Source organism: Echiichthys vipera (assembly GCF_963691815.1).
Source record: "Echiichthys vipera genome assembly, chromosome: 5".
NCBI lineage: Eukaryota > Metazoa > Chordata > Actinopteri > Perciformes > Trachinidae > Echiichthys > Echiichthys vipera.
Genome location: NC_139830.1, coordinates 12,364,713 through 12,382,227, shown reverse-complemented (window position 1 = coordinate 12,382,227; position 17,515 = coordinate 12,364,713). Strand labels below are relative to the sequence as shown.

Below are 17,515 nucleotides of genomic sequence, written 5' to 3'. Positions count from 1 at the left end.
TTAGTGATGCTTTGGAAAGAATATTTGAAAACTAAATCTAATTATCCAATCGATGAACAGACACCTGAAAAGACTGTTCTGGGTCAACCTGGGGCTTAGGTGTGGTTAAACGGGGGACATGTAAGACTCAGTGAGGGCGGTCCTCACCTCAGGCAACTGTGGGATCTGAATCAGCCTCTTGAAATACTGCAAGTTACTGGAGCGATAGAACAGACTCTTTAATCTGAAACAGAGAGACGGAGGGATGAGAACAGATGAAGGAATAAACAGAAGAGTTTGAAATTGTACTCGGAGCTCAGTGCTCGGGGTCACACTCAGTCAGCCAGTAGAGTGAAACTGTGAGCAGCTGGGTTTATGCGACTGCAAGTGAACTTCATACTTCTTAAACTGTTCCTGGAAGCGATCTCTGTGGCCCTGGAGAGTGTCTGCTGGAAGGCCTGCAAGCACACACAAAACACAAACACTTCAGCGCTGGGACACTAAAACAGTTCAGGTATTCTGTGTGTATATATAATATTTGAGCGCACATGGGGACGTAGGGACTTTGTGCATGAACGTATCAAAGCTGGCAGGTTAAAGCCTTCAAATAATTTTTTCCCGAAACTAAAAAAAGGGCTGAATTTGATTAATTTTTGAGTTTATTTGGAAGGTTTCAGGAGCCAAAGGGTCCGAAAAAGTCTTTACTCTGAGGATAGAGTCTTTTTTAGGAAAGCAACCTTTTGGTAAATGAATCATGTCCGTGCTATATCCAGCTCAAACATTTTACTGTATCAGCTGCCATATCTGTAATAGGTAAAGTTTTAGGCTCTAAAATCAGAATCTTCTCCAAAAATCCCATATCCATCGGGCTTGAACAGAAATATTTATTTCTAAAAAAGCACAATATTTGTATCTTGTCATCATTTGTATCAACCGTCACTGAGCGTGTAGTTCTGCGGTTTGACCAACAGGGGTGTGCGTCACTCACATGAGTGCAGCTTAAACAGCAGCTTGACGGTGTAGTCGTACAGGTGGCTGCTGTCCAGGATGACTTGGATGAGCGGGGCCAGGCGACACTGGCCCGCCGCTGTCACCGACACCGACCGAGACATGTCCAGAGAGCTGAATACTGGGGAGGAGAGAGAGAGAGAGAGAAACACGTGCTCGATCAATGCGATCAACAGATGCATTCATTAGATCAATACACACAACTTATTATTTATGCAAGCACAGCGAGACGGTCGACGTGAATCTTTCATGAATCAATCAAGTTGTTCTCCTCAATGGTTCAAAGCAGCTCAATCTTGCTTAACGGGGAAAAAAAGGCAGGAAAAAGGCTTAAAGTGGAGCAGCAATTTGAACAGTAACGGGATTGTCGTCTGACTCCCTCTCTGCCTCTGTCATTACGCCCCTCTTTCATTTCCCTGCCACCCCGCTCACACCACCCCTAAAGCCTGGAGAGCCTCTGTGCACTGCAGAGGTGTGGTTTCCTGCAGAGCTAGAAAACACTCACATGAACACACACAAACACTGACACAGGCCTGGCCTCTTTACCTCTGGATGACGTGATGCTTTTAAGTACACCAGACCAGAAGAGGAAGCTGACGAGGGCTTTGAGATTAGGGAGTGTGCGGTGACACACACTCTGACGTGTTTTTGTGTATATTTAGGGGAATATCGGATCACAACGTCAAATGGGTAGGAAAAAATATCAAGTCATAGGAGGAAAACTTAAATAGAGATATAGTATTAGCAGATATCTTTATTTTTAAGAGGGAGCAGGAGGAGGAGGGAGACATCATCATCATCAGGATGCAGAATGAAGGGCATCATGTATAAAAACAAGGATGTCATTTCCGCCTGTTCATTTAGGAATGGGAGCGCGGCACGGCTTTCCCAGCATTTCTTCTGAGCTCCTGGTCACATCCCAGCCGTCTATTTTTAGTCCTGTCCATACTTTAATAGACCCAGGATGACTCAACCAGACAAACAGCAGGGCTGCCGTCCTGTATCTAACCACTAATAGCTGTCAGCGTCTATTTCTGTGCACCATTATCTACAGAACACCTATCAGTCAGACCGCGTCTTCCTGTGTGTCAAAGTGTATCATCAATCGTGTGTGTGTGTGTGTGTGTGTGTGTGTGTGATACATCCAGCTCTGGCTCAGATAAGCAAAGCTGGGAACTTACCACCCAGGAAGAGGTTGAGCTCACACTCCAGGTAGTCGAACATCTCTACTGTCAACTGGAAGCTAAAAGACCGGAGATACAGAAGAGAAAGAGACATGATTCCAGTAAACACGCCAGGCTTCCTACAGCTTAAAGCAACTTCAATTCCAGACTTGTCAAGACTTTTTAATGCCACCTGGAATGAAATTTAGGACCAATTTAGGACAATAAACTAAAATAAAAAAAGTGTGCGTCTTGCGTGGACACAACCTCATGACTGTTGTGTTGGTTCCACTATAAAAATCTGTGTGATGTTACGGTATTTGGTAAAATATTTAAAAAAATTTATTTAGACCAATTATTTAGAGATTTGCCACTAAGGTTAAAAATTAAAATCCCACTGCCCTTGTGTTAACACTTTAAAGACCCTTGAAAATTTGATATAAGACATTTTAATAACAATTAAGGCCTTGTTTTTAGATTAATGAATTAAATGCCTGTTAGGACTTGTTGAGGATCCGCGGGAGCACGCACGCACGCACTCACACACACACACACGCACTCACACACACACACACACACACACACACACACACACACACACACACACACACACACACACACACACACACACACACACTCGAGAAAACCAAAAAAATGTGATTCTTCCGTTTTTTCAGATGTTTTTTTTTCTCCAATCAGCACCGTAATTTTCTTTCTGCATTCTGATTGGCTGAGTCATGGTGAAATGACCCAAAACAATAAAATAAAACAATACACCTGTAACTCTATAGAGTGGGTCCTACCTGAGATACTTTAAGAACAAACTACTTACTTCTTTAAAAGTAAACAATCAAGGAAGGAAAAATCAGTGTCTGATTGAACCGCTCACATCTCATTAAAGCATCAACGGCACATTAGCCATTTGCTTGTTTTAAAGGGGTGACAAGCCAAAGAAAGCTCAACGTAGTAGTTATTAAAACTCTCTACTGAACTAAACTGCTTAGACGGAGACAGAAAAATGCAGACCCACTGATGAAAACAATGAAATTAAACCTTTCCTCTCCATTTTTTATCTCCTATTTCCCGACAGTGTGAGGAAGAATAAGCTTTGATGTAAGAATAAAATGTAATTTTGACCATCAAATCAATTAAATTCAAAACTTTAGTCACCATTTTAATTTTGAATAGTATCTTTTTTCCATCATCTCTCTCATTGATGAGTTCTTGCGGCTCTGGTGCATTATTATTATTATTAATGCCTTCATCCAATTAGATTTCATTTCACACTTTGGTCGACACAGCTTGATATAAAACACTTAAACTCATGAATATCTGAGGGCCCGGCCGGCAATAACTATAAAAACAATAACATCAGACGAAAGAGCAGCAGCACGCCGCACTCACAAGTTGTTAACGTCGTTCTCTCCCGCCTCGTCGAGCTGTCTGTTTGACATCTGTAGGTTTCCGGGGAAACGAGGGTTCTGAAAGAGAAGACAACAGGAGAAGGTTGTGATCGTTTACGGGCAGAATCTGATGTTTATGACCATTAACGTTGCTACAACTTGAGTATTTTCATTTCATAATTCCTTTGGAGTCGTGTTTGTCTTCACCTGATGAACTTCAGCCCGATACTCACTCTCTTTAAACTCTCTGAGACAGAGATGTGGGCCAGAAAACCAAACGATTAGCTGAAAAAGTCTCTGTAAAGCAGAGGGGAGCTGCAGAGTCGGCTGATGGCTTCATTACTATGAGCAACACGTCATGTGATCTATTAAAATATACGGATTGTTTTAAAGTTGTAATCCGTAACATTTTCACCTATTGCGTTGTCTGTTAAGTTTCTATCTCTCAAAGAGTGAGCTAAAACAATGTTAAATGATCATATGACCCACTAATGAAGGCGCTTGTATTTGCTGCTTTACTGAGAATTACGAGCTGAGTGTCCGTGGCGACTTTCCCACGCTGAATTCAAATGTGCCGCACAGTTAGCGATGCTGGACACCTATTGATGTGGAGCATGTGAAGGCATCACAAGGTAAAAACAGTTCAAACTTTCTAAATAGTGTACACTTGAAGCAATTTGTACACTTTTCTTTTGTAATCTTAAAATGCTTCCAGTAAGTGTACGGCACACTAAAATGTAAAAGAAATCCACCAGGTGTTGGAACTCATCAATATTCAAATCTCATATTTCTGATCAAAGTCTGACCAATCATTTTATTCGGTTACCAAAAAATTATTTGCAGGGCTTGCTGCTTGTCATTCGTTGCTCCGTTTCACTTGCGCTGCTCATGCTGCGTTCAAGTACCATGGGAAGTCCGAAGTTTCGGACCTTCAACTAGGCAAAGTGCACTGGAATGGCTGTCAAAGTGTAACCTCCTACTAGCCAATTCTAGATAGGTCGATCTCCCTTGTCTTCTCACTAACTGAAGCCAATCAAAACAAAAAAAAACCCTGGCATTTAATCACACAGGTCTGTTGTTACAAAACTAAAACTGTTCTTGTTTCTCTGCTCGTTCACAAATGGTGTGAAGTGTAATGGTGGGCAGGTGTGAGCACACCAAAGAGACAAAACAAAGAAAAAAAGACGACAGAAAATAATAAAATAAGTTAAGGCACCAAATTCCTGTAGAAACATGGATGCACTGTACGCAGTAGATAACGATTTACAAGCAAGTAAAAATGATTCAAGAATATACTCTTTTGTTAGTATGAAACAGCGTTTGCAGGAGCTGAATGTTAAATAAATTGACCTTTATGTTGCGTGTGTAAGGGAGAGAATGTGTATTTCCTTCTCTGTGAGCTCACTCGTTATTTTAGACATTGCGTGAAGCTTGTAGATCAACCTGAATGCTGAATGTATGATCCAGACATTTATCAAAAAGAAAGGGTACTGAGAGGGGAGATAAAAGTTGATAAATAGTTTCCTCTGGTAAAGTGTCACGTCACTCACACTCTGATTCCCCTGTTACGTCCTGGCTCCTCTAAGACTCCCTTCACCCTTGAGAAAGAATTCACCTTCAGCGTAGCATCAACTAAGCACGTCTCCCTGTGATAGCATCAACACTGCCTCTGTCCCCGCACTGCTCTGCTGTCTCATAAAAAGGCTACGTTACAGATTCTTACGAGGCCATTAGTGTAAAAGCCAGACTTTTCTATGAAGCCGCACCCCCCTCCCCCCTGCAGAGACATTAAAAACAGAGTCTGAAACAAAGGAGTGATGAGGGAGACTGGCGCTGGATTTTTTATAGGCTAGTCTGACTCACTTTGATGTGGAACTCCATTTTGGTGATGAGCAGTTTGAGGTAGATGCTGCACAGCTTCCCATAGCCTTCACTCAAGTGTCCCTGGGGGGGGAGAGAGAGAGAGAGAGAGAGAGAGAGAGAGAGAGGGAGAGAGAGAGAGAGAGAGAGAGAGAGAGAGAGAGAGAGAGAAAGAGAGACAGAGAGAGAGAGAGGGGGGGGGGAGAAGGACATTTAGAGGGAAATGAGACAGATGATCAAAAGGTAGAAAATCACAGAGTTCCTACAAATTTTCCATTTCAAAACTCCAGACTTTTCCAGACTTCTGAGGATTTTTCAGTCAATATTTAACGTCTCAACACCAATTGTTAGATGCTTAATATGTCGATAAATGGTTTAAAAATCCAACTTTTAACACGTATGTTAAATTCTGACTTATATGCCATTATGTTGCAAAGTAATTACAAGACAATTTTACATTCGTATTGTCGTTCATATAAGTGAATGAACTCTAAACCGAGACATGTTCAACGCACAGCATTTTATCGAAGCTAAATTCTAAAAGAGTTAAATTAATAACTGTAAACCTGCAACACTACAGACGGTAACAGTAGGGATGTACAATTAACCAGGTCTTTGCTTCATTGGCTTTAGATGGAGTAAACATACTAGTATATAAATAAAAATAAATCATAAATAAAATGTAGACGACACGTATGGAAAAAAATTCAACGAAAGAGAATCGCAATGGTAACCATGGTAACCCGACACCATTCTACAGCCAGCTTGATTAGTTTCATATCAACGACAGGTCGGCTGTGTTGCGTCAGAGTTGTACATATTCATTTTTATTTTTTTTTTAGAAAGTGAGATAATAGTCTGGAAACAACACACTGCGTAGGAACCATCAAATCATCTTCACTGCTCCTGGAGGAGTCGCAGGTTTTGCTCGTTGAAGAAAAAAAGAGGAGGCAAATCATTTTGGTGTTTGGGGAGAATGTGTTGTGGCGCTTTGTCTGATGCAATAAACATAAAAAGAGAGAGCAAAGACGGGCTGTTTTCAAGCTGCAGGGCTGATTTACACATCACAGTAGCCTCCTCCTGCCTCACACATCCAGATCATCTTTCAGACCAGGTTCAGTTCAGTTCACCCTGTGTGAGAATGTCTCACTGTGTGGGCAAAGTTGAATAAGAGTAGCTATTTGCTTCTCACTTCCTTTTCCCTTTGGGCCTGGGGAGTGCGGGTGGTGGTGATGACAGGAAAGAGAGGCCACGACCCCGGTCACAGGGACCAAACTTCCTGTATCCTCCTGCAGAGTGACTTCAGCAAAAAAAAAAAACTGAGTAATAAAAAAAACATCCAGGAATCCAGAGCGGAATAGACTGCTCAGCTTTTTGTGGCTTAATGAAACTCCTGAGACACAGGTGGAGCAGGGAACCCACCACAGAGAGGCTAGACTTATGTAACACTACTGTCTGTTAGCCACAACGCGTAGCTGGCAGCGATAGTGTTGAGCGCTCCGACAGTCACACTTGGCATGTTTTTTAAACGGCTTTGTCCATCACAGGCCTCTATGTCTGTCACTACAGGCTGACTAGGAACAGATCATGTAATCTGACGACCGTGAACAAGGACAGCTGGTGTGGCTGTACTCTCATGATGCTTATAAGCCAAAACACAAGCTTCCTTAATTACAAGTCTCCTTAGTTAGGACGATAAGGGGCCGTCCTTAAGAACGCAGGTATTTTTGAAACCGTGTGTTTCTCTGCACGGTTTGGCCTTTTATCCACACGTGACCGCAGTTGTGGACTCCTGAAACCGGAGATTTTGTAACCGGATTCCAGGGTGAACTTCTTCGAGAAGTCCGGTTTCAGCAGTCATGTGTGGCAATTTCTCGTCGACATTGTTTGACGTCACACTGTGCGACGGTAAACAGTCAGCTGTATCCATGGAGACTTGTGGAGCACTCTAGACGTGACCAGCTGATGGAGGCGGATTTTGAAGTTTCATGTGAATGGAGATATTTTTTTATCACACCGGGAGCTGGCAGGAATATTTTTTTTAACTGGGGGCCATAAAAGTTCAGTTTCAAAAATACCCATGTTCGTGCGGACTACGCCTGAATCAACACAAACTGCTGCTGGGTGTTGCTCTTCTGGACACACTCCAGTCATGAGTTCAGAAAAGGTGTTTTCCCGCTGCTGTCAAAAGCCCCGTTTAGACAGCTTTAATAAAAACTGCGACATTACAGGAGCTGGCTCAGAAATAGACAATGCTATTCTGCAGGAAATCCGTGTGGCCTTCATCATATGAAATGTCCATTTAAGTGAATATTAGATTAACAAATATAAATTAAATAAATCCTGAAATGAATAAATACATGTTGAATTATGGATTAAATGTCCCCAGAAATAAATAAAAGTTCTTAATTAATTTAAATGTTGACTAACTATTTTTTTTTTTTTTTTTTGGTAAAATGTCTAAAAATCAGTGTTTGCTTTGTCATATTGATGTATTGTGTGTAGTTTGATGAGGAATAGGATGGATTTTATCAATTTTAAACTGAGTCTTTAATGCAACCAAGTTTAGAGAAAATGACGGGAGCAAATCACAGCACTGTATCTTAATCATTTATAAACAGATTGTACTTGTTTTTAGTCAGTTCTCTGTAGTTTTTACCTGTTGTTGGGGCACACAGAGAGAAAAAAGTGACAAATAGTCGTAAGAGTTGTCCATGTATCAGCCTCAATTGGATACAATGGAGGCAGCGGCATCGCACTGCGTATGCACCCCATGTATTTTGGTATTATTAATAACAAGATTGGAAAATCAGTCTTGTTATTCATCCATGTTTAAATCTGCTTATATTCCAAACACAGAGTCACCGGTAGAAAAGATCAACTATGGCATAAGGGTCCTTCTCCTTGTGACTGCATGCTGCGATGGGACCACATTAATACACAATAATACAATAATCTCTGTGTTCTTACCCACATCCTGCTCATATCAGTTAAATCAGCTTTGTTCCTCATGGAGTCCTTTATCACCTGCAGGGACAGCAGCGGAGACAGAGAGGAGGGAAAAGAGTTAATAAAACAGGACTCCTCAGTGTGACATAAACTGAAGGACGAATGAGCATCTGCTCATTACAGCGTTACAGTGCTGTCCTCGTCACATACGTTTGGATGTCCGTCTCGCAGCAGCTTGTGGAAGACGTGGCAGAACTTCCAGCAGAGCACAGCGTTGCTGGAGAGAGGAAGCCGGTTGACCGCTGCCCAGAAAGTGTGGCCGCCTTTCTCATGATGGGTCCCCAAGATGCAGGGTGACGAGGCCAGTCAAGGATCACAGGGTTATTACAGCGCATGACATTTTTTGAGTGGCATTAGTGTGGCCTCGTGACTAACGTTACATTTTATTGTTTTTTCATTCTCTTCCTGCTTCACAAAATCATCTTCTTCATTTATTTATTTAAATCTTTACCGATCTTCATACAAAAAAACAATGTTTAGTTTGATTCTTACTGGACTTTTAGGGTCAAAAGTAGCTGTTTCTCTTGATGTGAGAACTCACTGATGACCACAGTTTAAATGAAGTCTCCTGAGAATAAAGACAAATTATCTGCAAGAGTCTGTTCCTAGGTAAAAATATGATTAAACTACAGTGTTTGCACTGCAGACGGTGTTTTTAAAAGCCAAATTGTATGCTTTTTAATATTCAAAGCAAACACAAATCATTTCCCAAATCTGTTTGTTGAAAACCAAAATTAATGAGCCCTAGATATTTTTTATTTTGTTTATATACTGGGACTCAAACAGCGCTCCCCCTTGTGTCTGCGTGGCTTCGTGTTTTGTTTCACACATGGCTAAATGAGCTCTGCAGCAGAGCCACATGAAGATGACGGGGTTACACCAAGTTTGTTATTTTGATCTTGCACTAACGTAACCCTGCAGCCACGGAGGAACAGCGCCACACACACACACACACACACAAACACACACACACACACACACACACACACACACACGCACACGCACACGCACACACACACACACGCACACCACATGCACACGCACACACAGGCAGACAATGTAAGGATATTCCTGGCATGCTTCTCTTTGACAGCGACCTCCTGTGTGTTGATGGCCTTATTGATGCTGACAGCCTGTGAAGAGGAGGAAAGGAAGGGCAGAGGACAAAAGAGGAGAGAAACGGAGAAAAAAAAAAGTCAGCCCACACCTTTTTTTTAAACAACATTTACAGACGTTTTTTAAAATTCATTTTAAAACTTGACACTCTGCCTTCCACCTTTCAGAAGGTTGCCTTTTCCTCCTCTAACCACCTGGGAAACTGAAAGCAGCAACGCTTTTAAGTAAAGCGTAAATGACCTATTTTCTGCAGAGTTAGTATTCAAGGCAGCAGCTGAGAGGTACCGAGCTCCTCTCTGCTTTTGAGGAGCCCTATGGAAACAGACATCTGCTCTTCACGTGTCTCACCTGCAGAACACAGTCTCACTACCTTAAACTATATAAGAGGTGTGATTTCTCGTCTTATGTTCCCACAAAGAACACTTCCTGTTTCGATCTGATTCGTAGGATCACGGATCATGAAACAGAAAAGAATAGAAAGAATCATATATATTGTCTCTGTTAAAGCGTTCACTGAAACAAGGAAAGCAGTAAAGCAGCCAGGCTAATGAGACAGCACCAACAGTTACTCACATGTGGATGATCAGGGGAGTATCTTTCTGTGCTGTGAAATCTACTGAGGAATGTTGGCCAGGCTAAAAATGAACCCCCTCCAACTTCAGCTCAAATTAAAGTATCATCTAACTCGTCTTGAGACTTTAGAGTTATATGCATCCTGCAGACAGTTACGGATTCATAATGATATGTATAGTTAGACAGCAATCAAAGCAAAGTTGTTGTGGTAGTAGTGTTTGATATTAACAAACTGAAATACAGCCAGGAGTAGCTTTGATGGTTGTGTTAGCTGCTGCAGAGTTAGCAGTGTTGACAGTGATTCACTTCTGTGATACTTGCTGGTTATAACAAAGTTTTTTCTAATTTTTTGGTGGAGGTTATTCGTTTAGAAAGAAAGGAAGCTGTCTGGTATATCATAAAACTTAAAGATGCACTATTATACTAGTTTTCAGGAGGTGGCGGCGTGCACCGCACAGATTTGCCTCTTTGCCGCCGCGCTCAAAGTTCAAATCAGTTGAACTTTGACCTAGCGCATCAATGAGATATAAGCTTTGAGTGTGACGTCTACATTTATAGGTCATAAAAGACAGAAAAGCATAATAGGTCCTCTTTAAAGAGATACCAGTGACGCTAACATGCTGATGTTAAATGGTGGTATAAATTATAGTAGCCTATATTGTTTACCATGTTTTACCTGTTTTTAGTTTAGTGTGTTAGCATGCTAACATTTGCTTTTTAGCACTGAACACAAACTCATTTTGCAAGTATTTAGTCATAAACCAGCAGAAAGGGTTTAGAAGCGAGACCGCACAACTCAGAGTAATTTTCCTGTATCTGTGTGAGCGGCAGGTCCCGAGTGTTTTGGTTCCGATGGGAGAAGTGAACGTGAACAGAGGTTATGACCTACCCTTTCGCCCCACAGTCACCAAAGTAAATATTGGACCCATTTTTCATCTAAAATGACATTTTTTTTTTCAGACAAATCAGGTGAAAATTAACTTTGATAGAAATCTCTCTCTGTCTCAATAACACACTCGCTAGACTCGCAAGATATGGCAACACAGCTAAGCTAACGTCAAGTAACGTTTTTGAATGGCTCAGACATTTCACACAAAAAACCCAACTGTCAACCTTACAGAGGTACTGGAGTCAAAGTCATTAAATTCTTTCTCTAAGGACCACAGATGTTCGTACAAAATTCAATCGATCCGATAGTTGTTTTGATATTTCAGTCTGCAGACGATGCCCTCCATAGAGCCGTTAGCTGCTAGCATGGTTACAAATCCTGTACTTTTGTACTCAAAAACAGGAAAGATGTGTGATGAAATAAATATGAAAAATGTTCCCACTATGAGTTCCAGGCCCACATGGTTCGAGAGTTTAAGCTGTTTCAGATGCTTTTCAAAACAAGGTGTTCTGAAGCAGCATCTGGCTGACATATCACGTTGCACATGAGAGGAAAACCAAAGCAAGGAAACCATACATCTCAACTCCTGGACTAAAAACCCCGTTCCTGAAATGCTGAATTTAAGAAATATATATATATATATATATATATATACACAGAGCCACACATTCATTTTTTTCCCTATGGATTTGCATGGTAATCATAAGTGAGGTGCCTGGGGTCAGCAGAGGACTGGAGGCCGGTTTCATAATCTCACTTCCCACAGATGTCCTGAGTCCTGCTCCTCCTCTTCCAGTATGTGAGCTGTCAAGACTGGAAGTTCACCGTGATGAATCACTGGAGGATGAGAGGCGGGCCAGGAGGGGTGGGGAGGGAGGGAAGGAGGGAAGAGAAGAGGAGGGGGAACTTGGGAGCATTGGTAGCTATCAGACAAACCCAACACACTCGGCTAAAATCATCTCTGAACCACAACATCTGCACCCTTCAAATACGCAGCTCCAAAGAGTTAAGCATCAGTCTTGTCTGAACAACAGCAGACAATGGACTGCATCCTCCACACATCACATCTGAATAACACATCAGCAAACACAAGTTTTGCGTCCGGGGGAAATTCAGATAAATTCACAGGAAGTGGTTCACTAAAGCAAAGTGACGAGGAATGTAGAGCTGCTGGCTACTGTTTCAACATCATCCACCCGTCTGCACTCGGCTCGTAATCCTGCCGATGGCGAGGAGACACCGCAACCATGACTAACCGACCACGCTTCCACTCCTGTCATTAAACAAACATGCACAGTGTTGGTTTAAATGAGCACTGACGCTACAAGTGTAACACCTGTCCTGTTGCATCAACCTGAGCCAAGACTCCTGCTGTGTATGTGTGTTTGCGTGTGTGTGTGTCACTACTGTAAAAGGTCAAACACAGCAGGGCTGACACCGTCCTGTCCAGGCTGTGCAGAAGAGAGTTGAAATAAGATTGCGTGTGTTTCCTCTGATCGAGACCACAAGGGAAAGGTCATAGAGTTAAATTTGACCATCTGCTTTGTTAGACGTTACACTTCCTGTTTATGAATAACCTACAGCTTGTCAACAGAAATCGCACACTCACATTTACTTTCTTATCTCATCGTCGTGGCTGGTGAGAGCACATGAAACACCAGTAGAACGAACCAATCGCGAGAGGATGTTAATTGCAATTCTAAAGTTATCGACGAAACACGGAGGTCCATTTCACAGCTTAATGTTGAAAATAAAAAGGCGTAAAATATTAACATGCAGTCCCTTACATGCTGTCAGGGACTGCATTTAAGATTGTCTGTATATAAAACAAAACAGATGTACATTTGGTTTAATAAATAAATCGTAAGAATGAACTTAGCATAGATTTAATATATCAAATCCATTTCCATACTCATAAATGTCTCATAAGTTTTGTGTTGATGCCATTTTCGACACAGATTTGGTGCAAATGTTTTTAATCTGTTAACTGAACCATTTTTTCCAAAATACCACATAAAGACCAGATCTCGAGAAACACCTTAGTTAACCCCATGCTGTGATTTTGTAACAAAAGCGTTTGCCATTTGGAGATTTCTGCAAGGATTTTTCAGCAATCACATGGCGACCAACTGTGTTGCCTGAACTCCTCAGAAACCCCCCTTATTGTCAATATTCGTGTTAAAGCCATCCATCCTACGAATGCCCTAGGTCTCTTGTCTGTGGTTGTAAAGTTTCATGAGGCTGTGATTATCCTGGAGGTCACAACAGCTCTTTTTATATGGTGAACTCAGGTTTCCAAAACTTGTCTCACTACAATGAAATGTCTACCATGGGGACTAACATCATCACACATGAAAACTATTGGGCTCAATGAGTCCACAAGAGTCTTTCCAGTCAGACTCAATTTATGCAATTCAACACTGTTTATGGACCCCAGTATGTAAGTATTCAAATATACCACAAATACAACACATACTGCATGAGAAAAACTGCACGTGTTTTGCCCCAAAGTGTCTGGGATCATCATTTATCATAAAGTTGGTCCAGTGTCTGTAAAGGGGGGACTTGTGGGTCTCCACAGAAACCATTTACATTCAGATATCTTCAGGTCAGAGGTCAAGAGACCCCTTTGAAAATGTTTTTCCGTTTTCAACAGTTTTCCCTCGCCAAAATTGAGCCCAACTTTGCAGGTCAAGGGGTGAAGATGATATTTTGGGGCTTATAGATAGACAAGGAAGTAGAAAGACAGTAAGGACAGTAAGCATGCAGATTATGGGGTGCACACTCTACCAGGTGAGCCACCCTGTGCCCCACTTTCTACATATTTTTTTACTTAATGTATCTTTGCGGTGTCAGGCTTTGTTTCTTATCAGATTTGTTATGGTTAAGTTTTGTGTTTACAAACTTGCTTACCTCAAAAATTAAGTATATAGTACAGTATATATAGTATAGTATGGTATATTATATGCAACTGGTTCTCAAACTGTGGGACTTGTACCACTGGTGGTACTCAAGCTCTCTCCGATGGTACACGAAGGAATCTCCAAAATAAAAAAAAGGAAACATTAATTACTAAATTAATATAACACTAAGAAAATACTTCAACTTTTAAGATCTGTGAAATGTAATTTGAAAATAGGTTTAGCATTTCCTGTAGTATTTTTGTTTCAGTATCAGCCTGTTATGTAGTCACGTTTAGAGTTACGAGCTAAACTGTGATGGAAGATAGTGAGCAGAGGTAAAATGATTGGTTTGAAAACACTGACATGTCAGTTCTGATGCTACCCCTACCTACAGCATGGCTGTGGCTGAAGATAGTCAACAGTAAACAATCTTCTGATTAGGAATAAACCACCCTGTCCATAGCTGAATTGTGTCGCCTACGCTGCTGTATTTTAATAGTGGTCTTAGTGGCGGTACTTGAGAGACCTGGTGTACCACCTCACACCAGGTACAAAGTTTGAGAACCATTGGTATATGCAATTCTGCCATATACAGGACATGTAGAGGATCTAAATGCTCTTTCTCTCAGTGTTATACAAGTATAGAAAAACAACAACATGGGTCTAAAAATACCAGAACAAAAACCAAGCACTATAAAAATATTTTAAATATTTACAAGTTAAGTACAGTGGGGGGAGGGGGATAACATGGTATGGACGGATTTAGAACAACAACAACGGAAAACTGTAATGATAAAAAGTGTAGAACAATAAATAAATGCAAAGATGACCAGGTCACGTCAGTAGCAGTTTTGTTAAGGCCTTCTGTACAAAGTGGCTAGTGCTGTGTGTGTTTATGTTTGTATAGAAAAAAGGGACTCAAGTAAGGAACTGGACATGTGGTTGAAAGCTACGGAAAATAAATAGTGGAGTGGTAAGTGGACATTGAGTTAAAATAATATTGTCATACATGCTCCAAAGTCAAGAGTGAACTATCGAAGTCTGCATATAAACCTGCATATTTCAGAGATGGTTCCTGTTTGTTGGTGGTGTAGGCCCACATTTAGCATGGTGCAATTATTGCAACACACTAGCTTCATTTCCACCACTAGCATGAAAGCTATCCAGAGATGTTTTCAGTGCATGGGCTGAACTTCCCCCCCAATCTATCAGAGGTTATAGTTTTCCAAACGAAATGTCAGTGTATAGCACAGCCAAAACATTTTGTTTACACTCTGGCCACATCTGCCTTGCTTAAGCAAAGAGGGAAACTACTTTATGTGTCATTTCCTGTCACTATCCTGGTTGCTAATCTGTCAACAATCAATATGAAATTATCTGGTGTTGCATCAGTACAAGGGTCACAGTAAAATGACACTTAGGCTTTAACCCAAATGTTATTGTATCAGCTGCTGTTGGGGGTTTTGTCACATTTAAATTTCAAGAAGAGCGATTTTCATCACTCTCATTTTTTCAGTGTGGAGCCATTTCAGCGTGTTTTGCTTCCCCTTTCCACCAGTTACACCCAAAAATCAAGGGATGATTGAGAAACTCGCAGTGCAACCGGTTCCCACATGAGGATGACCCAATTAGCCCACAGTGAGACTTTGTACTTTGTGTTTGGGTTGAATGAGAGTGCCAGCTGCCTGGGACTCCTGGCATTTGCTACTGGCATGGAAGCATCAATGACCTATTAGTTTCTCGCAGCGCGGCCACAGAGACCAGATGACAGAGTGAAACGGTGAGAAATTAAGCAGGTGATTATGAGGATGAAGAGTAAAAAGACGCCCCAAGGAAGTGCTCTTTAAAATGGTTAACATGGATAGAAACCTCAACTCCTTTCATCCTTCATTCCTTGCAACGCCATACCCAACAGTTATAATAACGGTTTGCTCAATTACACGCCAGATGTAAACAAAACTCCTTTTTGCATCTTGGTATCTACAGAAACATCTTTTTTTATTTCTCTCCACAGCTTTGCTTCCGAACAAAGTGTTATTGATACAGTGTTGAAAGCATGTTAAGCTGAGCCTGGTCCTTCTGTAGAAAGCAGGGCATTGATATGCTGATCATAGCCTGGCTGTGTCCACTGAGGGGTCAGTGCGCAGAGCCCAGAGAGAGGAAGCATCTTCTGCCTGCCTAATGAAACAGCCTCTCGCCCATTGGCTCACATCCCCACCATGACTCCTCTGAATGATTCGCGAGAGCATATGACTAATGCATGTCTTGGCAATTCCATTTCTATGTTGGTCCTGGAGATACGTACTGTATATGTCATCAAATCACAGTCACCCCACGATGATGGAGGCAGATAAAAAAAAAGGGCACGCTTGGTTATTTTTGCCTCCGCTGTGGCACATTTCATGTCAACATTAATGATGAGGAAAAAACTCTCAGCCAGAGGCGTTCAATCATGAGAAAACCTCGACGGGGCCAAATGAAAAGGGTATGGCAGAGTAAATTCAGGAAACACTTGTTCTCAGTGGATTTGAATTCTCATGGTCGAGGAGGCGGAGGAGCTATCCTTGTGTGACCCTGGTGATTTAGTATGGGAGTGGAGTGATTAATCTGAGTTACAGTACGATGATGGTTATATGACCCCTGTCATTTAGGTCTAGAGGGAGGAGGACACAGAGCCAAGAGAACCCATGATAGACTGTTCAGGCTCTCTGCATATTTAACAGACCATCACTTCTGACTGGCTCTTGTCTCAATCTTCTTATAGAGAAAGAAAAAAAACAACCCAATGCAAGGGTCCAATGCAAGTATTTAATCATTCATCGAGGGTTAGGTTTATTTCCCTTGTTTTTACAATATTTCCTTCCATTGATTTATTTGCAGTTATTTGCTGTTTTAGTGGGGCTTTGAACGCACTGGGGCTGGAGCTCAAACTATTTCACCCACACTGCCTCAAAAAAAAGTATAAAACAAAGTTAGTCAGTCGCAGCCTTTATTTAGACCTTGGGAACTACACATTTAACTGTAAGTATACAAGAAATTGCACAAATTTTGCAGATAAAAGACCTACAACAACACAGCAATAAACTCCATCTACAGCATAAGTCCAGTGGAAGATGAATATCCAGTGGTCTACATTACAAGCCTCCTCTATTCCCTTCTGCCAAGTACTTGCCCTGTTGAAGACCTAGACACTACAGTTTATAAGTAAATAATACTTGCATTGGACCTAAGTGTGCAGAGACTTCCATCCTCATTATTTGCGTCCTTATCAAAACGAATTATTATCTTTAAAAACTCGCCAAACCCAACTGGTACAAGGACCTGCAATTTATCTTCAGTGCACTTCACAGTCTGATTTTCTAGTGCGACAGAGAGCTTTTCACACTCTATTTCTATTTTAGTGTAAATGATTTGTGGTTTAGATGTGACATCATGACGGGAGGAGGCAACACTGTTGCTGTTGAGACTTGTCCAGCGACTGTACTGTACAGGGGGACGGGTACACAGCGAGGGCGATGGACAGGAAACACGCACAGCTGTCTGTGAATGCAGCAGCAGTGTAAAGCTGAGGTGCAGCGGTGGAGGCATGGTCACTGTGGCTGACGCACTGGG

The 17,515-nt window shown here is 41.6% G+C and overlaps 1 protein-coding gene across 2 annotated transcripts in view; it reads right to left on the bottom strand.

The window, feature by feature from the left end:
• hip1 (huntingtin interacting protein 1) overlaps positions 1-17,515 on the bottom strand; it is a 51,446-nt gene that overhangs the window by 20,064 nt on the left and 13,867 nt on the right. For both annotated transcript variants that reach the window (XM_083913671.1, XM_083913672.1), the window contains 9 exons: positions 9,492-9,555; positions 8,573-8,715; positions 8,384-8,440; positions 5,417-5,497; positions 3,555-3,631; positions 2,169-2,230; positions 968-1,108; positions 380-437; positions 148-223 (listed from right to left, as the gene is read on the bottom strand). In XM_083913671.1, the coding sequence (XP_083769797.1) occupies positions 148-223; positions 380-437; positions 968-1,108; positions 2,169-2,230; positions 3,555-3,631; positions 5,417-5,497; positions 8,384-8,440; positions 8,573-8,715; positions 9,492-9,555 (759 nt within the window). The remainder of the gene's footprint in view (positions 1-147; positions 224-379; positions 438-967; positions 1,109-2,168; positions 2,231-3,554; positions 3,632-5,416; positions 5,498-8,383; positions 8,441-8,572; positions 8,716-9,491; positions 9,556-17,515) is intronic.